The sequence below is a fragment of the Chelonoidis abingdonii genome, chromosome 2 (genome assembly GCF_003597395.2).
Source record: "Chelonoidis abingdonii isolate Lonesome George chromosome 2, CheloAbing_2.0, whole genome shotgun sequence".
Taxonomy (NCBI): Eukaryota; Metazoa; Chordata; order Testudines; family Testudinidae; genus Chelonoidis; species Chelonoidis abingdonii.
Window position 1 is genome coordinate 82,779,322 of NC_133770.1, and position 26,167 is coordinate 82,805,488.

At 41.5% G+C, this 26,167-nt stretch overlaps 1 protein-coding gene across 4 annotated transcripts in view; it reads left to right on the forward strand.

Annotated features, from left to right (window-relative positions):
* The window catches only part of ATP2C1 (ATPase secretory pathway Ca2+ transporting 1), an 86,693-nt gene that overhangs the window by 687 nt on the left and 59,839 nt on the right, over window positions 1-26,167 (forward strand). For 3 of the 4 annotated variants that reach the window (XM_032774922.2, XM_032774918.2, XM_032774923.2), the window contains exons 2-3: window positions 6-150; window positions 23,548-23,658. In XM_032774922.2, coding sequence (XP_032630813.1) covers window positions 145-150; window positions 23,548-23,658 — 117 coding nt within the window. In that variant the 5' untranslated portion in view covers window positions 6-144. The remainder of the gene's footprint in view (window positions 1-5; window positions 151-23,547; window positions 23,659-26,167) is intronic. The other variant, XM_032774920.2, reaches the window with a different exon arrangement.

Sequence of the window (26,167 nt, forward strand, 5' to 3'; positions counted from 1 at the left end):
TGCAGATGTTGCTGCAGGTGCGGGCAATGGGAGCTGTGTAACTGCCTGGGATCTGGGGCGGCTCCCTCTTCTCTGTGCCAGCTCCAGTGCTGCTGTTGCTAAAGTCTTTGTAACTAACAACCCAGGTTGCAGTTTCGATGGAAAATGAAGGTAAAACTTTCATCGGAGTCATTGACTTCATTGGACCCCAGAGAGGGTAGAGGTGGAGGAGGTTTGCATGTGATTTGGTGGTGGTAGGTCATACAGCTGTTTGTACACCAGTCTAGGTTTACAGTACTGCTTTGACATGTTCATCTCGTAGCTGAGGGTTTTATGAGTTGCTGCATCTTATTCTGCAATCATATCATATACATCATAGAGCTATCATCTTTGTGGCAACATCTGTTGAACATAATTGTGGTGCAAACTTTTTGTTTTGTTCATTCTCTGCAAAATATAGTGAAATAAATTCTCCTCTAGAATGTCGTAACAGTAAATAGATCTCTGTGGTCTTATTGACGCTGGAAAATGCACATTTAGTTGCTTTGAAAATAATGAATTAAACAGGTGTCCTAAAACTAGTGAATTCTTTCATTGGTGGTTATTTGGATTGCCAGTTCCTTAGAGAGAAAACTAATATTGAAAATTGGAAATACACCTCTAACTCAATATAATGTGACCTGATATAACACAAATTCGGCTATAGTGCAGTAAAGCAGCGCTCTGGGAGTAGGGTGGGGCTGTGCACTCCAGTGGATCAAAGCAAGTTCGATATAACGTGATTTCACCTATAATGCGATAAGATTTTTTGGCTCCCAAGGACAGCGTTATATCGGGGTAGAGATGTACTTTTTTCTTTAAATTGCATAATTGTAGTTCTGTTTTATGGAGTTAAAACAGGTTTCCTCTGCGTATTGTGAATAAGTCATTAGAGTAGTCTTTCAGCTCTGTTTTTTTCCTAATTGAGTAACAGATGTTATGGTGTTCTGATGATTATGAAAATGCAGCATTGAGGAATCTCACGTTCGTAGTATCTTGAAACATCATACATAATATAATTTGTCAATCTAAAAACAGGCTGCTTTGTTACCATGCCACTTCCTTTTAGGTAGGATATCTAGGTGTTCCAGTAATAAACTATTAGTAGTTGTCATAGTCCAGTGACAACCCTGCCCCAACCTTTCCTATAGTTTGAACCCCCCATGCACATTACTATACTATATAGTAGCAGTGCTGTAGCCAGGCTTTAAGTGTAGGGGCAGCAAAAATAAAAAAGGCTCCTCCTCTGGCCACCCCCTGACTCCTCCCATTCTCCCCCCCCCCCAGATTAACCATGGGGCGGGCTGGCTCAGGACTCCTGTGCGCTTCCTGGGGGTGCGGATACCCCCCATCCCCAGGAGAGTCTCTTCTGCCCAGTGCACTCTGCAAGTGTCCCCTGCTGGGCTGTGCCCCCCGGCCCCAATCGCAGGGTCCCGTCCCCCCCCACTCCAGGCTCCTGTGCCATGCCAGGGTCCCCTGTCCAGACAGCATGGCTTGTGCCCCTGCCCTGCAGGCCTGGCCCCAAGGAGCCCAGACCCCCCAGTGCAAGACACCAGACCCCTGCTGCTCACCTTCCGTCCTGTGCCCCGGCCTGCTCCTGGCGCTCAGTGCGCTCCACACGGGGCTCACCAGCCAGGTGGCCTTAAAGGCACAGGGGCCCTTTCGCCTCTTTCCGCCATCTGTATTAGCAAGAGGTGGGGAGCACTTGGCTGCCGAGCCCTGAGCCGCCACTGCAGAAGGTGGCTGCAGTGATGTTGGGGCTGCACTGAGCCCTCACTCCTCTGGCCCAGCCCCTTTGGCTCGTCTGGCCGTGCTGTTGCCAGTGCCGGCCTGGCAGGCGCCGCTTTTTGAAAACTTTGAGGGGAAGTGGCTGCTTCCCCTGAACCCCGCTAGCTACGCTACTGCATAGTAGGTCCATCTGAGAATCTCCAAAGCAGTGGTTTTCAGCTTTTTTTTCTTTCTGGTGATCCAGTTGAAGAAAACTGTGGATGCCCATGACCCAGCAGATCTGGGGGACGAGGGGTTGGGGTGAGGGGTCAGGTTGGGGCTGGGAATGAAGGGTTCAGAGTGTGGGAGGAGGCTTTGGGCTGGGGCAGAGGGTTGGGGTGTGGGAGGGAATTAGGGCTCTGGGCTGGGGATGCAGGCTTGAGGGTGGGGCCAGGGATGAGGGGTTTGGGGTGCAGGAGGGGGCTCCAGGTTTGAAGGGGCTCAGGGCTTGGGCAGGAGATTGGGTTGGGGCATGGACTTAACTCTGGTGGTTCCCAGTCAATGGTGCAGCTGGGGTACAGAGACAGGTTTCCCGCCTGTCCGGGCACTGTGGACTGTGCTGTGCTCCAGAAATGATTCGCAGCAGGTCCAGCAACTAGAAGGAGGCGTGCAAGCAGCTCCACTTGGCTCTTGCTTGCAGGTACTGCCCCTCTGCCCTCCAGCTCCCATTGGCAGGGAATTAGCCAATGGGAGTGCGGAGCTGCTGCTCAGGGCGGGGGCAGCATGCGAAGCCCCATGGCCCCCTGCCTAGGAGCTAGACCTGCTGTTGGCCGCTTCCAGGACGCAGCGCGGTGTCGGAACAGGTAGTAACTAGCCTGCCTTAGCCCGACAGCACTGCTGATGGGGCTTTTAACAGCGTGGTCTGCAGTGCTGGCCAGAGCCACTACAACCGGTACTGGGTTGTGACCCACTGTTTGAAAACCACTGCCTTAGAGCAGCATGGTTGTGGTCCCTGAAACACTGACACCTCTCCTCACCCTGGGCTGAGAACCCTGTTATAGTTCATGACAAAGTCAGTCTGTCAAAACTTGTCAGTGACGTCTGGATCCTCTGCAGGTTTTGGTTAGGTATATTTGTGGCTTTGAAGTTTCCTTCAGCTTCAGCTGAACTTAAATCTTTTTTTTTTTTTTCTTCTTCTGACTTCTGCAGGTTGTGTTTCTGGAGAAACTTCTATTTAAAGCTAAGAAAATAATGCTAACTCCAAAATCAAAATGAATTCTACTCACAATGGAATGGATTCATGAGACTGTTATGATAGGCTTTTTTTTTTTTTTTTTTTTTTAACACAACTGATGTAATGGGTCTCTGTAATGACTGAAAAAAAATAGGCTTTTTTTTTTTTTTTTTTTTTTAAGTCTCTAAATTGACAGGAGTGCTGTTCTTCCTCATTTTTGTCTGAACTGTGTGTAGGTAGTTAGTTTCTCATGGTTGTGTTGGTCTTTCAGGCAACAGGAGAAATTATTTTAAAAACAAGATGGTGATTGTAGAACCACAGAAATTTGCAAAAAGAACATCAGTACTTGTGGCACCTTAGAGACTAACAAATTTATTTGAGCATAAGCTTTCGTGGGCTACAGCCCACTTCATCGGCTGCACAGAATGGAACATATAGTGAGGAGATGTATACATACAGAGAACATGAAAAGGTGGGAGTTGCCCAACCAACTCTGAGGCTAATTAAGATGAACTGTTGTCAGCAGGAGAAACTTTTGTAGTGATAATCAGGATAGCCCATTTAAGACAGTTTGACAAGAAGGTGTGAGGATACTTAACATGGGGGAAATAGATTCAATGTGTGTAATGGCTCAGCCATTCCCAGTCTCTATTTAAGCCTAAATTAGTAGTATCTAGTTTGCATATCAATTCAAGTTCAGCAGTTTCTCCTTGGAGTCTGTTTTTGAAGCTTTTCTGTTGCAAAATTGGCACCTTTAAATCTTACTGAAAGGCCAGAGAGGTTGAAGTATTCTCCTACTGGTTTTTGAATGTTATGATTCCTGATGTCAGATTTGTGTCCATTTATTCTTTTGTGTAGAGACTGTCTAGTTTGGCCAGTGTACATGGCGGAGGAGCACTGCTGCTACTCTGAAACCTGTCAGAAATTTGCAGTGGCACTTGAGCCACTTGTAGGTTTTAGCCTGTACAAAGTCCTAAAAAAAAAAAAAAAAAAAACTTTTAGTTCATTACTTTGAGAACTGAGTTCTACTTTGCCACTCTGATATTGTTAATGAGTTTCTTATATGGAATTTAACATTTTAATTGAGCCTTCTAAAGGAGTACTGTACTCTAATTGAAGAGCATTAATGTGGAACAGCAGGGAATGTATGCTAGAGAACACCTCATAATAGGACATAGACTACCCATTTGGAACCCTAGTTAGCTTGTTGCACTGATTTTCTTCAGTAATCTGCATTTCAAACATATTTTTATTGTAAAGAAATACCTAATTTTTTTTAAAAATTGAGACTATTGGAGACTCAGTGTAAAAAAGATGAAAATAACGTTATCAGTTGAATGCAGGTAAGCATAAAAGAGTGTTTATCCAGCCTGAATCCTGTATGCTAGAAATCAATAACAAAAATTATAAGCCTTATTTTTGTTATCTCTATTACACTGTGGAGTTCGACTTGGGGCCAGCCTCAGCCTGTACCCCCAACACCAGACCGGCCCCTGGTTGAGCCTGCTGAGCAGTGCAGACTCCCTCCCTGCTCCTGGCATGACCCCTCCACTGGGCCTAGGGAGTTTCCTTGTTCCCTCTACTGACAGGGCTGGGGGAGTAGCCCCACCTTCCTGAATGAGTCTGGGCAGGAAACTTGACCCTGATGGACTGAGTTAATCAAGCATATGTCTTAGCAGAAGTCCCAGTTATCCCTTCTCCTACCCATTACCACCACTGAGACACAAGACTTGGGGAGGTGGGAATGGCTATTGAAGGGGAATTGATCATTACCTTGTTGTGGGTCGCACCGCACCAGAATTAGTCACTGGAGGGAACTTTAGGAAGGGTCATGGGGGGAGGGATAGCTCAGTGGTTTGAGCATTAGCCTGCTAAACCCAGGGTTGCGAGTTCAATCCTTGAGGGATCTGAGGCAAAAATCTGTCTGGGGATTGGCCCTGCTTTGAGCAAGGGGGTTGGACTAGATGACCTCCTGAGGTCCCTTCCAATCCTGATATTCAGTGATTCTAACTTTTCTAAACATTAGTTGCATGAGAAGGGGATTTCTTAATCAATTCACAGTGAGGAGAATATCTATAGGAATAAATTAGTAAAACATGTAAGCTTAATGATAAAACTACATTTTAAAGTGGAAGTAACTTCTGGAAAAAAGGAGGCATCTTAAAAGATGAACAGCTTCAACTCTGTTAAATTTAGATAGCTAACACTTGCTGTGTTAATACACACTTTCTTTCTGCCATCAGCTCTGATTTATTTTCTGAATTAATTTAAGAAATGCCAAACCTGTTTTGTTCTTGCTGCCAAGATATCTCATAAGCAGTTGCGTTACTGAACCAGTAACTAATACAGTACAGTCTTACTTCGTGAGGACAGATGCATTAAAAAACAGTGTAGTGCTTTGAAATTCCGATGACCAGATTTCCTGATTTTTCTAGGGACAGTCTTGATATTCAAGGTTTTGTCAAGCGCTATATAAGAGGTAGATGGTGGTATTATAGTATGAATGATGCTACGCGTATCTCATCTGCCTTAAGATTAGTGAGAGAAACTGAGGTGGAGGCAGGGGAAGTGAGTAACATACCTGAGATAAAAGGAAGTCTGATCCAGAAAGATATGTATTTTTTGTTCTAAGTGATATTTTATAATATCAGTTTAATTTAAAAACTAATTCTTTGTAAGTGCAGGTCACTTCACATCTATGTTGTGAAATGTGAATGGAGAAGCAAGTGTTCAGGGATTGAAATAATTGAGTAAGCCATGGTATTTATGGAAATGGGACAGTACACAGAGAAAGGTAACATTTTCAGTATTTTATTGTCCTGTTCCTGTTCTTTCTTTCACTTTTTTCAGTCTTTGAATTAGCTCTTCCAGAAGTTTGACAAGTGGTTCTGTTAATAAGCATCTATTTTCTCATTTGCACATCTGCTGTTCTCTGTCCCTTTCCCTCCCACTCTTCCTTGTGCTGGGTGAGCTCATCTTCCTTTCTAACCTGGTCAACGCTTTTTTTTTTTTTTTTTTTTTTTTTTTTTTTGACAGCTAGATACTAGGAGCTTTCATTTTAGCAGCTCTTCTAGTTATCCCATCTGAAGTAGCACTTAATATCATTTCTAGGAGAGAAATGTGAGTAAAGATTGCAGTTAGAACTAAAACCTTAGTTTTACATTTTGGAAAAAGGATATTAAATTCATTTAATAAGGTCTTGCTCTGAAACACTACTACTTTGGGTCTTGAGAGTGGGTTTTATCAGTCAGAGCAGTGAGTTTAAATGGTTCACCTTGAAAGTGAAAACATTGTTCTACTAATTGACATTACCCTCTGCAAACTCAGTTTTGATAAGCAATGATGTATTAACATAAGGTATGCTTCCGGGAAGACAACATTAAATAAACTTCCCCATTTTTAATTCCCTAATGGGGTCAAAGTGAATGAGAAATCCAGTGTTCCCAGAAGCTGGGATTCCCACCAGTGTTGTCCCAGGACCTTGCTTGTGCCTCCATCTCTTGTATTGAGGTTGACAAACTGGGAATGTTTAAGCTGAGGCTTGAGACGAAGCTCCAGGTGTTTCCCGGTTAGTTGGAGGATAAGGAACGCTAATCTGATACATGTTTTATCCAGCTCAAGAAAAACACTTCAACACCAATCAGGGAGGTGAGGAAAACTCCCCTCTGCCGCCCCCCCCCCCCAAAGTTAATCATGGAGCACAGAACATAATACAAGAGTCACTTCATAAGCAAATACTTATTCCTTAGTCATATGCTGTTCCAAATAAAAAGCTTACAATTCCACATGTAGAACAACACAAGCTGATGAACTAGTAAGGCTTATCCACTTTCTTGTACCTGCCCTTGGATATAGATGCACTTTTACCAACTTAATTTTTTTTTTTTTTTTTTTGCCATCTATCTTGTTATAAGATTTTGATCAAACTAATCTGAATGTGCTAACACTCTGGATTGTTGCTAAACTAGAGAGAAAGGAATGCAGGTTTCTGTAAAACTAACCATTCTGGTTCATCTCTGTAGTCTTTGACTTTATTCGCACAATCTTTCACCATTCTGCAACAAATTGTAACATCCTTTTTGGCAAACATAGGCCTGGTGTAGAAATCTGGATATACAACTAAATGCTAGGAAAGAAGAAAGGAACCTAGGGTTATTGTTCAGTTAGCCAAGCTGAACCTCTTCATCCTGTTCTGAGGTCAAGCTATAATCTCTATTTGGGATCAGTCATGCTGACAAGTGATACAGATGCTCCCCGACTTACGCAAGCATTCCGTAAGCTTGTATGATAATCCAGATTGTTTGTTTTTTCTACCCCCTTCCCTCCCTGCCCAGAGCTCAGCTGAACCCCCCACATCCAGATCTCAGCTGTGTGGTGTGTCTGTCCCCTGTCCTCCCCCTTGCCCAGACACCCCTCTCCCCTCCCCAGGGATCAGGAGAGTGAGCATCAGGCTGTTTCTGTCCCAGGCTTGCACAGAGTTTTGTGTGTACTGCCCTCTCCTTCCCTTGGTGCATGCTGGGAACTGCAGCTACCAAGAGCCATCTAGGTCCCTCTCCCTTCCCCCAGCAGTGTCTTCTATGTGCAAGCTGGGCTCTGCCAAGTCCAATGGCCCCTAGTGGTGACTAGCAGCACTGCAGCCCATTTCTGTGAGGGAAAGGAAATTTTGTGTGAACGTTAATTTTTGCAAAATTCTGTGTTGCACAGTGGTGCAGAATTCCCCTGGGAGTAAAATAGGGTTGAAATACAGCAGACTAAGGATATAGCATAGAAATATAATTAGATTGCCACTCTATCTGCACTGCTACAAGATTCCTAATTTAACTGGTTCACTAATCACAGTTTAAATTTAATGATAGCCATGTTAACAAATTACAGAAATTATAGCAAAAACTATGAAGTTTGTCTTAGTCTGTATACTACAAGACAATATAGAGGTTGTGGTGAGAGAGTGGTTGCTTGGTATACCAGGATATGAGAGGCATTTTGTGCATAGCAGGAAGCAATTTTTTAAAAAAAAAACAGAAGTGGTGAAACAGAAGAAGGTGGAGGTGACTTGTAAATATGACCCTGATTGTGGGGAAGAACACAAGCTAAAATTATACATGTAGACCAGAATGGAATGCTGCAGGCACTTGAAGCTGAAGATAGACTTTCATTTTCAGTAGGACAGAGTGAGCTGGTAGAGGAATTCAGAGATGGTGACATGATCACATCATGTGAATATAAAGTAGCTGGGGGGGAACACATCTAGTAATTGTGAATTGGGTGGCCATTGTGGGTATCTTGGGCTATGTCTAAACTACAGTTTGTCAGCATAAGTTTTGTTGCTAAGGGTTGTGAATAAACAACCTCCCTGAGTGACATAAGTTAAACCAACGTAAGAGCTCGTGTGCACAGGGCTATGTCGGTGGGAGAGCATCTCTCGCTGACGCAGCATCTTCTGTTTGTGGAGGTGGTTTTATTATGCCAATAGGAGAGCTCTCTTCCATTGGCATAGACCATCTTCACCAAACTGCTGCATCGGTACATCTGCAGCAATGTGTGTGTAGATGTGTCCTTGAAGAAAAGAAAAGCTTCAGTAATGAAGACATAAACTTGTAGGGGGCGGGGGGGGGGAATCCATATTTAACTCATTTACTACCTGTTTTGTAAACCATATTAAAAGGGAAATTTACTGCTCTTCCTTTATTCAGCATTCAGCTCTCAGAAAACTGTACAGAATACACTAACGTTTTTAGCTCAATATCTGCAGGAAAACTTGTTACCATAAGTAGGCTAATTTTGCAGCAAATTAATGTTAAAAGAATGTCAGAGTTGGGTGTCCTGAAAATTATTCCTAGGCATTGTAAGCTGTAATAAAAAGTTGCTTGAGTACTGTATATACTCGTTCATAATCCGAATATTTTTGGTAAACAAGTGACGCATCAAAGAGTGGGGGTCAGTGTATAAACGGGTCTATACCAATATTTGATTATTTTAAACTCTATGGAATCATTGAATTGAATATCTAATACATTGTCATTTTGTTTATCTGGAGCATCTTCCGGCATGGAGGCCCTCAGTGCCCTGTGGCCGTGGTTTGCCGTTCTCAGCCAATGGGAGCTGTGGGAAGTGGCTGATCTTTAAATATTGACTAATTTTGAAGGTGAATACACATTCAGTTATTATAACAGGTTTTTGTTAGATTACATTAAAATAATTCTAGCAAAACTTTTGAGTGTTTCTTGTGATGGCAACTTTTAAAATATAGCAGGGGTTCGCAAACTTTGGCTTATGAAAGGGTCATACAGTTTTTGCTATTTTTACCTAACCATCTTAGGGGGGTCAGCTTATGAACGAGTATATATTAAAAGTAATTGGAGCTGTGTGGTTGTTAAGGGTACAACTGATGGTTTAGAAATACTAGCTCATGGAGCGTGAGTTAATAACAAGACTACCTACTTTCTAGTTACCATAGTAGTAGAAGACCATTTATTGTTTGCAAGCGATTTCAGTTTTACGTTAACAGTATTTTTTTCTTCAGTTAATCCTTTAGTTTAAACTGAATTGCACACATGGTAATATGTAAACTCATTTCTGTTTGCAAGCTGTCTAGTTCTAATACAATTTTATGTACTGCAGTTCAAGTGTACACATTTGTAAAATGTGTATAATCATTGGAATGTAGAGGCTTAATGTTTGCACTTACAGTAGCACCTTTCATCTGAGAAATTCAAATTGCGGCTTTATAAAGTGTGTGGTGTAGGAAGAGACTATTGGGGGCCACACAAAATATTCTTCTTTCCTGCTCTGATCATCTCCTCCAAAGATCACTTCACAGCAAGTGATAACTAGCTTCTAGTGATTCAAGAGAACTGACTAAAACATATTTTAATCCCCTGTACTTCCAAAATGTCCTAAGTGAATTGTAACTAGCCACAGACACGTACCGCTGACAGTCTAGTGGAAAAGTACCATCACCTGCACTCTTCTACTATCAATGTTCTGTCCCCAAAACATCGCCTCTGCTCTCAACATTGTCTCAATCTTGGTTTCTGGCAGAATATTTGACTTTTTTCCAGATCTTTCAACAAGTACTTAGTGCACTGTTTTTTGTTCTTATCTCCTGTCTTTGTCTTTCAGTGTGTTTTGAGTAGTAGCTTGGTTGTCCCACATGTTGCTTCTCTAAAACCCCAAAATGACAGACAATGGGAAAGAACCATGGCTGGCTTTGTCGTTCATTCTGTGCTCAGGTATACTGGCAACCAGTAAAGCCTTTTAGTGAGCACCTCAGTGCATTCTCAGCTGCCCTGGTGCCAACTTTCAGCCTTGAAGAGCAAGCCTTAAAGGGACCATAGTAGACTTTCCTGTGTGCTGAAAGACTTTAGACAATGACCTTGAATATGTTTTGAAATCTTCAAAAGATTCAGCTGTATTCCACACATGAAGGCACTCAGAACAGATATGGAGGATGAGGTTCAGTTTAAATGTATCTGTCACTCTTATTCTTTAATATGTCTGTGACTCCATATTTGTATTAAGGCATCTTTATTTGGGAGATCTTTGCTTTCCTTGAGGAGTGTGTGCCAGCATTCAGGAGATTTGCAAAGTAGCCACATAATTCGGAACCCAGGGAATAATGTTTTGTGGATTTTCAGTGGTTTGTCTTACCTATACTAGAGAATCTGTTTTTGAACCGAGGGCACAACTTTTCCACTCTTTATAAGAATGTCTTTGCATGCTCATGTTCTGCTTCAAGGTATGTTTTTTCCCCCTCTCACTTTGCAGGGTAGACCAAAAAAAATAAAATATTTTTTTACAAAATCAAAAATCCTATTTTTATTTCAATGGGTTTTTCCTCAAAGTGCTTTATAAAAAAAAAAAAAATCCAAACTAAGGAGTTGTAATTAATATTCTTTGTAGCTCAAACATCTACTCATGGAATGGGGATTATAAATTCTAATTCTATAGTATGAGACAATATATTGTGTTTAAAATTTTTTTGTAAATGGGTCCCTAATCCATGAACTATTGGAACTCAATCTTATGGGGTTCTAGGAGCTTCTGTATAGATTATTTAGGTTAATCTTTCTATCTACCCAATGGGACTTAGTGCTCAGTCTATCAGATGCCATCAGGGATGCATAATTCTGTATTTCTCAAACTGTGGATTTGTCTCTCCAGAGATAACATGCTTGTTAACAGCAAAAATGTTTTTAAATAAATAACAGACCTCAACCCTGTTGTCCCTCTGCAAATTTGTGTATTCAGAGTCAATCCCTTACCTCTCTAAAAGTACACAGTTTCAGAAAGTTCAATGAATAGAAGATTGTTGGAGGCAGAATAGGTCTGGACAAGAAGAAGTCTGGAGACAAATGTGAGAAGGGAGGGACAGTCAGTAGAAACAAAAGTGAAACTGTTTGAGCAGCATGTTCCAGAAGTCTTGAGATCTTTCCGAATATAGCCTTCATTGATTTGAGATCTACCATACTATTCTCGCTAGAAGGGGAAACCTATAATGGCAGCAGGACGTAAAAGAGACCCAGTTTGGGAATAAGAGCCATTCAAGAAATAAATGTTTGCTTATGTTTTAAAGAAAGTCACAGGAGTGAACTGGTGGAAGTCACTTGAACAGCTGGTTTCAGAGACTGAAGTGATGATCTCACTTTTAACAGCAGTAGCTTTTTCTGCCGGTGTGGATGAATTCCTTTGAACTAATTCATTCCAAATTGAGAGATTGTTTGGGACCTGAAAAAGCAGGAAAGTTTGTTTGTTCATAATCTGGAAAGGAAAAACAGGAAAATGAAGGTGAAGATGACTGAGTTAGCTGCAGAAGCCAATATTTGAAGTTTCTCATGTTGACCTGGCTAACAGTCAATTTAATTTTTTTTAATATTTCATTAACTATTTTAGTTAACAATTTTAACAAAAACAAACTTGATTTTAAAAAACTTGAATGTTTAACTAAATTCAAAAATTCATATGCTTGTTTTGTTAAAATACATGTTTGCTGTGGAGGGGGGGGAAGGGATCCAGACTACATAACATTGCTGTTTTAGTTAAATAAAACAATTTAAATGTCTTTCTAGTGACTTTCACCTCCTAAGGGCTAGTTTGCACTGGCAACTCTAAAGCGCTGCTGTGACAGTGCTTTAATGTGGCTAGTGTGGTTGCGGTGCAGCACCAGGGAAGAGCTCTCTAAAAATCCCACTTCTACAAGGGACATAGCTACTGGTGCTGGGAGTTTGGCTTGTTGCGTTCAGAGTGGGGTTTTTTCACACCCCTGAGCAAGAAAGTTGCAGTGCTGTAAATTGCCAGTTTAGACAAGCTATAATACAGCATAGCAAGAAAATCCTCCAAATATTAACAATTAACCTGTTGAATTGGAGACAGTTCACTTCCAATGACTTCATAAATGTCTGCTTCGATTACCTTTTGGTAAATGAAATAACCAATCAATCGTTCATTTTTTGATATAGATGTAAAACTAATCTGAAAAGTCTTCAAAAGAAATCACTTAATGTACAGTGTTTACCTTCTAAGAATGAAACCTACATCTATCTCTGAGTTATGAAGAATGTGTATTAGGGTTATAACCAACCAAAATGCACTTTTATGTAGTAATCCATGATTAAATAGACTCTTCCTGATTAGTGATTTAAATGATGATTTAATCAAATCCACCCTGTCACCTTGATTTCAGACTTCTCCAAGAAATCTGTCTCCACCATATGCAATGCATCTTTGGTATGGTAGACATCCTTTGAACTTTTTGTAGCCTTCAAGAATGTGGATCTTCTAAAGTTGGATGCTAGATGAAAACCTCTCATCTCGTCTTGTTCTTTGAGGTTGTGTGTAGTTACAACAGATTATGCTCTCATCCCACTCATATTTTGAGTTAGGGAATGGATAGTGGAAAAATTAGCATCTTTCTTGATTTACAAATAACATGAGGGGCTTATGACTGTCGGGCTGCTAGTTTATGGCTGGCATGCAAATGCCTGCTATTGGCTGGTGTCCAGAGAACTCTGAACAAAGCATGTACCCAAGACACTAGTTCTATCACTGCATGCCCTTATAATAACAACACAAATTAAGAAGTTTAATTATTTTTAGTAGAGGATTAAAATTGCCAATATATCTAGTAATTGTAGAGTCTCTTGCTAGAACTTGTGTGAAGTGGGTGTATATATGCAGTGTAGTTGGAGCTGTCTGTCCCAGGATATTAGAAACAAGGTTTTCTGAGGATACTGCAGGAAACTACCATATCTGTACAGCAGGTACTTGCATTGTAATCAAGCCATCTCTGTCTTTCATAAACAGATCCAGCCCTGTAAGTTGCTTTCACTAAGGCATTTTCTCTAAAGCTTGAATCATTTTTACTCTTTTCTGTACCTTCCAGTTTTTCAACATCCTTTTTTAAAATGTGGACACCAGAACTATATGCGGTATTTGTTGTCTCAATACGACGTGCAGTGGTAAAAATCACCTATATGATACAAATGTCCTACTCACTGCTCCCCTGTTCAGACATTCAAGGATCACATTAGCCTTTTTTGCCATAATATTGCGCTGGGAGTTCATGTTCACTTGCATGTCTGCTATGGTCCCTAATTTTAACTTTTTTAATTTATGTGGTGGTGGGAAATTTGAGGATGCAACTCGGAAAAATAACCTTTAGTTTGTGAAATAAAATGTAATGTTGAATGAAACTAACAGTAAAATAAACCACATAGGGACAAAGCTGGGATCTTACAGATTCTTCCCTGCAATTTAAGTAAAACTATATGTGCTGTATCTTGTAAAATCCAGCACATCATTGACTATTGTTCAGTCCTGACTGTCAGAATCCCTTTTGTTCCCGAATAAGTTGTGATAAGCAAACTAACCAAAAATAGTCTTGTTTAATACTATGTACTTTTAAACAGATGTGGAGTCTTGACTTGCATTTCTGATTCTTTTCTCTGACTAGGGAAGTAGAAGACTCTTTATGTAGGTCTGTGGTGCTAGATTGTGAAGTTCTAATTGGTCTGTACAGCTTATTGTCAATGATGTTACTGAGTTGTTACTCTGAAAATTGCTATACCATTGAATTTCTCTGTGTGAATCCACCATGGGTGCCAGGAGTTACAGCACTTCCCTGCTAGAAAAGGTAACTGTTCTCCATTGTCCCTAAATTACTGTATTCTGACTGTATAATGGGTATGCTGAAGAGGTTGCCTGAAGCCAGGAGAACCAGTTCTCATTTTCTCATTTTAGAGCAGGGGACTCCCCCCTTTTCCCTTCTGCATGAGGTCTCAGCTTTCAGAAAAGGGGGCTAGATAGAGGATCTGCACCCTGCGAGTATGCCTAGGAACCCCAAGATGGGCAATACCTGCATTCTGTTCAGATTCTGGAGGATTAAAGCCCACATGGGATCCAGCAGTTGTTTCCCTCATAGCAGGCTGGTGAGTGCTTGAAAGAGGGTATTTGACTAAATTTGTGACACTAATGGAGTAAATGCTCTAGAGGGGCAAGATCCCTTTGTTCTGAACAGCACACAGACTTCTGATTTGGTGCGAATTGTCTGTATTGAAAATTTTTTTTGCCATTAACTTAAGTGGACCCGTGGTTTCACACTGGGGTCTACAGCTACATGTAACTACAAAACTTAACATTATTTTGTTATTTTAAAAGATATTGGGAGACTGTTGCCCATGCCTCCTCTTAATTCCCTACTTTTTTGCTAACTTCTCTGCTGATTATAATCCCTAGTAGTTCTGCCATAAGACTCGTCTCTCCAACATGCAATGAGATCCAGTACCTCCCATTCAGACCATGCTGGAGCTTGTCTGCAAATCTGGGACTGCATGATCTCCTGTGATGGTGGACTGTGCTGATGGTCACCTGTGTTGATGGTGACCAAACAGAAAACAAAATTCAGAAGTTCCCAGGGCTTTTCCTGCCCACCTGGCTAGTGCATCGGAGTTGAGTGTTGTCCAGAGCGATCACAAGGGAGCATTTTGGGATAACTCCTGGAGGCCAATAATGTTGAATTGTGTCCACAGTACCTTTAACCTGGGATTGCGATCTCAATTTAAGTGCTACTCCCCTTGCCCAAGTGGAGTACAGAAATCGGATTAAAGAGCCCTTTAAATGGGAAAAACTGGGTTGTGTGGACGGAGTCATTTTTTTTTTTCCGAATTAACTCTAATTCCGAAATAAGATGAGTGTAGACCAGGCCTTAATTAACCGGAATTTTTGACTAACCAGCATCCCCAATTCCCACAACATGCCGCATAACAAAACTAGGCTTAATAAAACAAATGTTCCTGCCCCCTGCACAGAATGAGTCTCCTTTGGAAATAGGCTTTTAGAATTTTTATATTTGACTCTTGGTCTCCATGAAGCCCTATTTACTCATCTTTCTGTCATGCATGGAAGTTTAAAAACAATTCCTTCCCTCTTATTTGTCTGAGGCAGTTTTTTTCAAATGTATATTAGGTTGTGCTTGGTTCAAAATTTTGTTCCTTTAGAGTTTATGCTAGGAAGGCGCTTAGCTTTCATCTTGGCAGACACATCTCTTGTAGGTCTGAATGAAGTTCCTTTTCATTTTTCTAATGTTAGGACACTATCACTGTCCAGCACAGAAGAATACTAATGTACCACAAACAAGCTAAAGCTATTTAGCAGCTAGAGGGAAATACTTAATCACAAAGCAACTGCCTAGTAGCAACGTGATAAGGGTCTGGTTTCATAGTGATTCATCCTGATGGTGTATCTACACTTAAATTCACTACAGCACAGTGTCAATAGGGGGAGTTCCCCATTGGTGTTGGTAATCCATTTCCCTGAGAGGTGGTAGCTAGGTTGATGGAAAAATTCTTCCACTGACTTACTGCTGTCTACCTGGTAACTTAGGTTGGTGTAACTATGCCATTCGAAGGTGGATTTTTCATTTCACTGAGCAGCAGTTATGCCAGATTAATTTTCTAATGTAAACCAGGCCTGGGTCTTGAAAATGCTACACTGATAAACGTTATGTAAGGCTCCCACTCAGTGACTTAAATATATGATTTAACTTAAATGTCTGAGTACCTAATGAAGTGCTTTGCTGGTAATGCCTATAAGTAACCTAACAAAGCTCCAGCGTAATGCACTCAATGTACTGAGATGGTCTGGTGTTTTAAACAGAGGATTGATTTCTGTACAAACCTACTCAGAGCTGAAGTAATGGATAGCTTTACATACAAAAATACTTAAAGTTGAGGTTGCAAGATCAAGCATTCAAAAGTTACGAAATACCAGATTTAAGCTTTCTACTGCACAGCCTCTCCTCATTTGTAATTAACACGTAATACGTCTGACCTGTGGAATTCAGAGGTGGGACAGCTTTGCTTGGTCCTCCAGGAGTAAGCCTTGCACTTCAGGCACCAGAGTTTCTGCCTCCCGTGGTGGAACAAATTGGCAATTCAGTTTCTCTCAATCACTTTTGTAATTGTAACTTCAATGTTTTCAACTTCTAGCTGCACTATCCTTCCCCTCAACTGAGCACTCATTAGAGCATTAAGGTTCTAACCCTCTGGTTCCTCCAGTGTGATATCACTCTAGCAAGCCCTCTATATATCTCCACAGCAACAGAGAAGCTCTGTAAACATCAAGCCAAGTCCAAGAGCAGGTTTTCAAGAGCCTGAGGGCAAGATGTGTCCTGCTGCTGCAAGTCAGTGACCCTTGTTGTGCTAAGACATGAGTTTTGAGCTGCGCACTATTCTCTCTCAGCCTGCATACTTGGGTAATGCTTGGAAACTCTATAGGCTTTGTGTCCTCAAAAGACACAAGCATTCCCTTAATAAGAAATTGGCAGAGCTTGTGAATGTCTGACAGCCTCAAGCACCTCTGTAATTGTCTATAGATCGAACAACTGGTTGATGGCATTGTCAGGGTCTCTTTCCCACGTTGAACTTTAGCGTCCAGAAAGTGGGGACCTGCATGTCCGTTCTAAGCTTAATTCCTAGCTTAGATCTTGTAGTGCTGCCACCAACCAAAATACAGTGTTTGGTACACTCCTTGTCCCCCCAAAACCTTCCCTGGGGAGACTAAGACCCAAACCGCCTGGGTTTTAAAACAAGGGGGAATAAACCATTCCCCTTCCCCTTTCCTTTTCCCTCCCAGATTTTCCCCTCCCTGGGTTACCTGGAGAGATACTGTGATTCAAACTCCTTGAAACTTAAAACAGAGGAAATTCACCCCCCCCCCTCCTTTCCCCCACCAATCCCTGGTGAGTTCAGACCCAGTCCCCTTGGGTCTTACACAAGGACAAAATCAATCAGGTTCTTAAAAAGAAAAGCTTTTAATTAAAGAAAGAAAAAAGTAAAAATTATCTCTGTAAAATCAAGATGGAAAAATGTTTACAGGGTCTCAGCTTTACCTAGACCAGAGAGACTCTCCCTCCCAACCTAAGTATAAGTTACAGCAAACAGAGGTGAAATATCCTTCCAGCAAAGTACACATTTGCAAATAAAGAAAACAAACAGAAAGCGGATTAGATTTATATCTATTACTTACTATCTTGAACCTGAGACTGTTTCAGTAAGATTGGAGAAATCTGATTGCATGTCTGGCTTCTCTTAATCCCAGGAGAGAACAGCGAGCAGAACAAACAGCACAAAACAAAAACTTCCCTCCACCAAGATTTGAAAGTATCTTGTCTCCCAATTGGTCCTTTGGTCAGGTGTCAGCCAGATTCACTGAGCTTGTTAACCCTTTACAGGTAAGAGAGACATTAACCCTTAACTATCTGTTTATGACAGGCACCCATTAACAGTTTCCAGGATACTGCATTTCATCTAGTTTATCCTTCCAATAGATTTTAACATATCCACACCCTGAATGACTAGTCTTTCAGACAGAGGGGAGAGTGGTGGTGGAAGAAGAGGAGAGTCTGAGGAAATGGGGGCATGCACATGCTCCCAAGGGCTTATCTGCACTTATACAGAAATGTGTTAACTTATTGCTCAGGAGTGTGAATAATCCATATACCTGAGCAGCTTAAGTAGTACTGACCGAAGTGCCAGTGTATACAATGGCCTCTCCCCACATATAACTACCGCCTCTGAGGCAGAGTTGTTACAGTGATGGGAGAGCTCTCTATCGGCTTAGTGCATCTTCACCGCTTTCTAGTGTAAACTGTCCCTTAGTATGGAGGGGAGAAATGGGGCGCACAAACCCTTGGTGGGGAAGAGATTGGGGATCCTGATATTGGTGACATGGGCACACAGAGCTCCAGCCATGGGGCAAAGGAGGGGCATCAGGCAGCAGAAGATGTTCTTTCCCTAGGACTCTGCAGGCTCACGCAGGTCCCTTGCCAAGGGGACCCTAATATGGGAAAGGGAGAATAGGGGTGCACACAAAGGTCTTGATGTGGGTTAAGTGGGGTGACACAGAACTGCTGGCAGTAGGAGTTTGGGAAACCCTCATGGGGGAAGAAGACAATGGAGGACACAGAGCCACTGCCATGGTGTTATACCAATAAAAACTAGCAGGATCTTATTAAAGGGGACAAGACATTTGTCACATTTATTGTAAATACCATAATAAAATAAAAGATAACAGCAAATAACATTGTTTGGCTACTTATTCCTATGATTATATACACATATATCCATTCACACAATCATTCATACAAGTTCTGTATAGATATTATAGTTACCAGCCTAAAGTTGCTTGTGGCAGAATATTGGCCAGGTACCCTGTACACAAGAGTGGAGCCGAGTCTGGGTCAGATGCACCTGATGCTCCTGGAGGCTGGCAGCAGAACATAACTCAAAGTCCTCAGTCTTCAAGAGTCTCAGTTTTATAGGATTTTTCCCTATGTTAGTTCATGGGATGTTTTATTCTGCTGTTGCAGATTAATCAGCAGGTCGCTGGCTCTATTCTGTCAGATGTTTGTTAGGTGCTTGGGTGGTTGTTCTGCTGTTGCAGAATCAATCAGTAGGTGTCTGACTCCATTCTGTCAGATGTTTAGGTGCTTGGGGTGGATCCCAGTTCGCCCTCCGGGGTCACCTGGTTGATTCACTTGACACCTTCTTCGCTGACACTGAATTTTTCAGGCTGGTATCTCCCTAACCATTCATTCATCAATTAAACTAGGCACTCATTGACATACACTTTTTATTTTAATTACATTTATTTCACTGTCTCTTTACCTTTGGAGTGTGAGACTCCTGTCTTTTAACAATTAAAAAGGAACATAAAGTGAGATAAAAATGAATTTACAGAGGTGGAGGTCTCTATTTGTAGTGATTACAAAGTGTCACTTAGAGAAGGGCACTAGTCAATTTAACCTGTAACAGTTTTTTTTACAAAGTATTTCTGTGAGCAGGCTTCACACAGACACAGCTGGGACTTGCAGGTTAGAGGCTAAATCTGGGAATCACATTATTCTATATAAACCTTTAGTTATAAAGTATTAATAACATTTAAATCATTATCTAACAATAAATCATTTTTCATCATAAACACATGGTCTAATTAAACTTCTTTGTATCCCTACAATGGTTGCAGTATCAGTGGGGTAGCCGTGTTAATCTGGATCTGTAAAAGCAGCAGAGAATCCTGTGGCACCTTATAGACTAACAGATGTTTTGGAGCATGAGCTTTCGTGGGTGAATACCCACTTCATTAGATGCATCCAAAACATGTTAGTCTATAAGGTGCCACAGGATTCTCTGCTGCCATGGTTGGTGTATGCAGGGCTGCTGGTGTAGGAGAATGGGGGATTGTGATATGGGAGGAGGGAAGGCATGGGGATTGCACAGAACCCTGGATGGGGGAAGATTGGGAGAGTTGCAGGGAGTCCATAAAAAGGAGGGCAATGGACGGGTGGCCCACAAGGAGTGGGGGTGTGGAAAGCCCCGATGTACACAGTGTGCTGGGCCTACATAAAATACAAAGTATGCGGACCCCAGCTTATGCTGTTAATGAGCAAGTGATATAAAAATCAAGGTTTGAACCCTTTCTCCTTGGATTTCCAGACTGAAGGAGTGTTTAGTGGGGCTTCTCTCCTCACTGTGACTCCCTCACAGTACTCTATATCAGGCTTCTTATTCTTTTCCCTAGTCCCCCAAGTGGCAACATGTTTGTGTGTGCAGAGAAGCCTTGTCTCGGGTATCTGGAGTGAGAATTGTGGGTGTCAGCCTGGAGACCCTGTTAAGGAGCACTTAATGCAGCCTGTGCTCGGAACAGAGGCACATAAGGACTCAGCTATGCCATAATGGGATTTCCTGGGGTGAGTGAGAAATCAGTCCCCTTTCTATGTTAAAATGGCTCTTGATTTAGTAAAGCCCTGAGTGTTACTTAGTCTCTGCTAAAATACTCAGTGTTAAGGCTTTCAGTTTCCCCTGCCACTCTCCCCAAATGAGAGAATGCAATAACTTCAGGAAGGGAAAGTAGTTGTTCGAGCAGTTTTAGAATCAGGATTTTTTCTGTGTATAAGGCTTTGTGGACATAAGATCCGAATGGGTACTTCTGGTTAAAACCAAATGTTAAACTAAAATGTTACATTAAAGACAACTAAGTTGGGAGACTGCTAAATCTGAAGGTGGGTGCAGCTGCTGTTCCACTACTGAGATGCAGTCATACCCTTAGAAGGAGACTTCCTTCCAGAAGATCCCATACAAATGAGGAGACTACGTAGAAACCTCAAAGCCTTGACTGAAGCCATTCAAACCAAGTATTTCCTATTCTTATAGGGAAAAGCTACTTGATAAAAAGCAAGTGGCTCATTATCTAGCAGTATGATCCTTGCTTTGAGCATGAAAATGAAGGGAGGCATCAACCTTCATTATCAAATGTAGCATAGGAATCTGTACCAACACCAAGGTTATTCTAGAAGGGACTGTTCCTCTAGCATGGGGAGGGGAGGGAATCTAGAACAGAAGCTTCCCAAGGAAGGCCCAGAATAGATTTTTCTTTCTGAATCGCAGGAGCCAACAAAATCCTCAGCGTGACAGACAAGCATCTATACAAGAGTCTGCTATTCCTGTATGAGACTTTCTTTTGATCTACCCTCTTCATACAGAGTCTGAAACAATGCTTATTAGTAGTCCTAGCTAGGCTCACCTTGCACATTATGCAGCTCTACCCACTGTTGGACAATATGCCAATGTGTAGTGTTCAGAGAAACAGAGCCACTCAAATTATCCAGGTGTTGAAAATGATTAATCCGTCAGCTGAAAATGAAGAACTTCCTTTGAACCGAACTGAGAATGTTCAGCTTGCTGTCAGAATAGGCATGTGTGGCCATCACTTTACCACCTTAGTAAAGACTTAAAATCCACAGCAGCTCCTGGTGGTTTTAAAAAGCCTACAGGAAGGTATGCCTTGGATTGGGAGTAGGACTCAAGATATGAAGCCTTGAGGGAAGCTGGGAAGGTTGGGGAGTAGATGGCAAATGACTTGGGAAGCTGCTTGGGGCAGAGGAAGGTCTGCTGGTACTAACTGGGCCAAGGAAAGCTTGCGTTGCTTTAGAGATCTCTATGGGCACCCTGACTTGGGGTAGTGGAGAAGGCCTAGGGGCAATGAAAATTCCAATCCAGTTGACATTTGTTTTTGGCAATGGTATTCTTTTAATTAATCACTTATACACTTGATAGTGCATCATAAATTCAAGACCATCCTAATCTTCTTTGCAGAAAGTAAAAGTAGCTTTGTAATGCTACCTGTGAAAGTCATGGATTCCATGAGGGTCCAGCTCTTTTTGTGACACTTTTTTTTTTTTTCTGCCTCCATCTTGTTGGTGAAAGACTTAATCTGCATTCCTGCAAAGAAGGTGGTGCTGTTAAAGATATGACTGCCATTCCCAGGAAGAAAACTGAAAATCAAACCTCACCCTGTAGAGGAGAGGTTTTTAAATTAATCCACTAGAGAGGTATAGTGTCTCTATAATCTGCTGCCTACAGGGATCACCAATGAGACAAGGTTGCTGTTGGTAGAAAGATGCCTCTGAACAAGTGCCCTCATTTGGCAGGTGGGGAAGAGACAAGTCACTTCATAGATGCTTATTGGGACTTAAAGCATTTCTAAGGGCAATGCTGAAGAGGAGTAGTGGATACAGAATTGACTTTGATGCTATGGACAGTGTGTTGAGGATTGCTCCTGGCAACACTGTTGCTGGCTCAGAGAGCAGATGTGAGGGGAAATGAAGATGTCACTGTGGGATCTCTTCTCTGGGTGGAAGGGAGAGGAGAAGGTGTTTCCATAAGTTCAAATATCTGCTCTAGGCAACTGTCAACTATAACTGTATAGAAAGACTGCTTCCTATACATAAAGGGATCTAGGTGTTTTGTGCCTTTATAAGTGTATATAATACATAATACATAATTTGCGATCTTGAATTTCTTGATATTTAGAAATAGCTAAACTGGCATTAGCAATTTTAAGTGGTTGTCCAATGAAGACCAGAATTCTTAATTAGGGAGGAGGAAACTGCTATGGGGGGAGGGGGAGGGGAGGTAGGAAGGTGGCAGGAAATGCTTTCAGTCCTTAATAGATCATCTACCTTCTCTGCAATTCCATTAAATATCCTTGCCAGCAGAAAAGAAGAATCTTCAGTACAATGCTGTGATGCACATTACTGATATTTCCCAGTGTTAAACATCTTACTGCTCTGCAGTTTATGAATTATAACATGAAACTCTTACCGCACCTGACTCTGATTATAATACTGGCTCATGTAGGCTTTTTGCATATTATAACTGTTAATTTTGGTTTGTTTTTGTACAAAGCCTTTTTAAATTTTCTCCGTACCCTGCTTTAAAGAGCAGATAACATATTGGTATATGCTTCATGAATTAGCCAGCAGAGGACAGAGCATGGAGTTTCAGAGTAGCAGCTGTGTTAGTCTGTATCCATAAAAAGAACAGGAGTACGTTAAAGACTAACAAATCTATTTGATCATAAGCTTTCGTGGGCTACAGCCCACTTCATCAGATGCATGCAGTGGAAAATACAGTAGGAAGATCTCTCTCTCGCTCTCTCTACATGCACACATAATATGAAACAATGGGTGTTACCGTACACACTCTAAAGAGAGTGATCAGTTAAGGTGAGCTATTACCAGTAGGAGAGAGAAAAAGTTGACAAGGTGTGAGGAACTGTGTTTGTGGTGGAGGGGGGGCACAGAGAGAGAATAAACAAGGAGAAATAGCATGAAGTGAAATCCATCAGGGAGTTGTCAAAATGACTTCTGTTTTGCTCAACTATTAAAAATAGTGAGCTAAAGGATTATCCATGCATGTAATATTTAGGATCTACTCAGTGGAACATTGCTACTTGTTTTTTAATGACATTTCCTGACAGTCATGCACTTAGTCTTTTATATTTCACTGTCACTGCATTCAGCTCTGATTTTTGAATGTGCTTTCTCAAAGTTAATATAACTATTTTGTTTGAGTTGCATTTTATAGTACAATATTGTATAGTTACTGGATGCCTCACTTAAGTGAAACAAAGTGAGCGCTCTGCTGACTGTTGAAATGGAGAGATGAGTATATCATGAAGTTAGCCAGATTTGATCACCCTGGAGTGTAATTATTGAAATAATATTAACAGTTGTGTGTTTTGTATCTTAGGTTGCAGGTTTTCAACAAATACGTAATGGTGACAATGAGACAATGATTCCTGTACTGACTTCAAAAAAAGCAAGTGAATTGCCTGTAAGTGAAGTTGCAAGCATTCTTCAAGTAAGTCTCTCTCTTGTTTTAACCGTTTACTTACTACAATACTGCTGTAGTAGCAACTATTTAAGAGGCTACTCAAGATTCTGTATACTCTTATGCAAATAGATATAAACATAGGCTTTCAGCTTGATTTCAACTATACCTCTACCCCTCTATAACATGACTCCATATAACACGGATTTGCATATAGCATGATAGTAGCGGGGCTCTGGCTTTAAAGGGCCTGTAGCTCTGGGTGCTGCGGGGAGCCGTGAGCCCTTTAAATCACTGCTGGAGCCCTGCCACCCCTACCCTGGGGCTGTGACAGCGGGGCTCTACCAATGATTTAAAGGGCCTGGGCTCCCCGCAGCGGCTGGAGCCTGGAGTTCTTTAAATCACCAGAGTCCTGCTTGCCCCTACCCTGATCTAATGGGTTTCAGCTATAGCATGGTAGGGATTTTTGGCTCTCCACGACCATGTTTATAGCGGGGTACAGGTGTATTAACTATTTTGAATGCAAACCTGATTTTTTTTTTTCAAATTAGCAGTTGAAACTCTGTTTTGAGAAACCTTTCATTAAAATTTCAAGCACCATTTCAAAATAAAATAGAAATTATGAGCAAGTGTCTCTTACAGTAGCTTAAATATTTTTCTAAAATTCATAATTAAAGTACTCTGCCATCTAAAAATCAAGTCCCATGAAAGAAAAAGCAGGTACCGTTTATCACTGCCTTTGAGAATATATATTTAAAAAAAACAGAATTGCTTTTCTCTTTACAAACTGCTAAGACTAGGCTCTCTAACTTAATAAGATGTTAAAGGCTTTTAAAAATATTTTTCCTTTATGGCTTTTCTTACATAGTTTTATTAAAATTATTTCATAGACATTATTCTTGAAGCAGATGCCTATCAGTCATGTTTGGCGGTGACTAAAATCTGCAATTATATGTGAATAAGATTATAAATTTGACCTTTAGTTTAAAAAGGCAAATATTTTGCATCGGAAGTGCCAGTTGCTTGTGAGACCTCACTTTTTTTTTTTGTATTCTACCAAGAAATGTTTTTCTCCTCCTCCTCCTGGGAAGCACTGGCAAAATGTCTATTTGTACATATGCTCTTGAAATATTTGGTAGCAACTTGAGTACATTAGACAGTTTAGTTTGACATCTAATATCAGTTGTGTTAAATTGATCAAGTTTTTTTGAATAATTTAAAAATCCAGTGTGTGTTGAGGACTTGCACAACTCAGAACACTTTAAAGTTGAACAAGCTCTGTAAGGCCATGAATGTTGGCTCTGTATCGACAGAAAAGGTTGGCTTTTTTGTGAAACACCATATTTTCTGCACTACTTTTTTCCTTCACCTATCCCCCAAATATCCTTAAAACACTTCAGCAGCCCTCAGGATGGGTGGAACATTATCACAGTGTCCTGAACCATCCTCCACCTGACGCTTGTTCAGAGCTGGATGATCTGGCAGTCACTGCGGTTCTGGATCCAGACACTTGTACCGATGCACCAACACTGGATGAAGTAAAGTATGCCATCTCTAAACTGAAAAACGGACGCGCAGCCAGTGCTGATGGCATCCCCTCAGAGCTGCTAAAATGTGCTATTGATCCTGTAGCAGAATCACTTCTGGCCATCTTTCCTCTGGTCTGGAGAACTGGAACCCTGCCAGCCTACTAGAAGGATATATTGTGATCTTACTGTATAAGGGCAAGGGACCATGCAGTGAATGTAAGAGCTACAGGCTGATCACCTGGCAGGGAAGGTGTTCCAGCATGTTTTGCTGGCACACCTGGAGCTTTTGCTACATCAGCAGTGTCATCCGCAACAGTCAGGTTTTACGAGGAACAGGTTCACATTAGATGCCATTTTGGCCCTTTGCTTGTTGTCAGAGATGCATCATGGGTTCAGGAAACCCCTGCATATAGCATATGTTGATCTTAAGGGCTGAATTTGAATCAGTAGACAGTGTCACGTTACAGAAGTCCGCTCTGCTGGACTTGATTAGAGAGCTGTATAATAGAATCAGTGCCTGTGTTCATCTGGGGAACTGGATGTCAGCGCCTTTTAAATCAGTATCTGGTGTTTAGGTAACATTGCATTTTGGCCCTTGCACACTTTTATCGGGCAATGGATTTCATAATGTAGCATTTCACGAGGTCCATAGGCATTGAGATTATGAGCGAGAGATCACCAGACCTTAACTACGCTGACTACAGAGCCCCGACAGGTTTCGTGAGGCACTCCAGCATATGGAGGAGGCATCAGCTAAGATTGGTCTCAGTGTTTCATGGTCAAAGACAAAACTGCAAAAATTTAGGACGAGGTCCACATGCAACTCCAATCTCCTTTTTGAACAACAACTGTCGAATCAGTTCTAGCTTTTGCTGTCTGGGTTCTATACATAACAGCTGCTCCAATTCTCACACGGAGGTTCTCCATCGGATTAGCATCACAGCATCTGCCATGGGCCGTTTACAACTGATATGGAATCAACATTATCTTAGTATGACAACTAAGTTTAG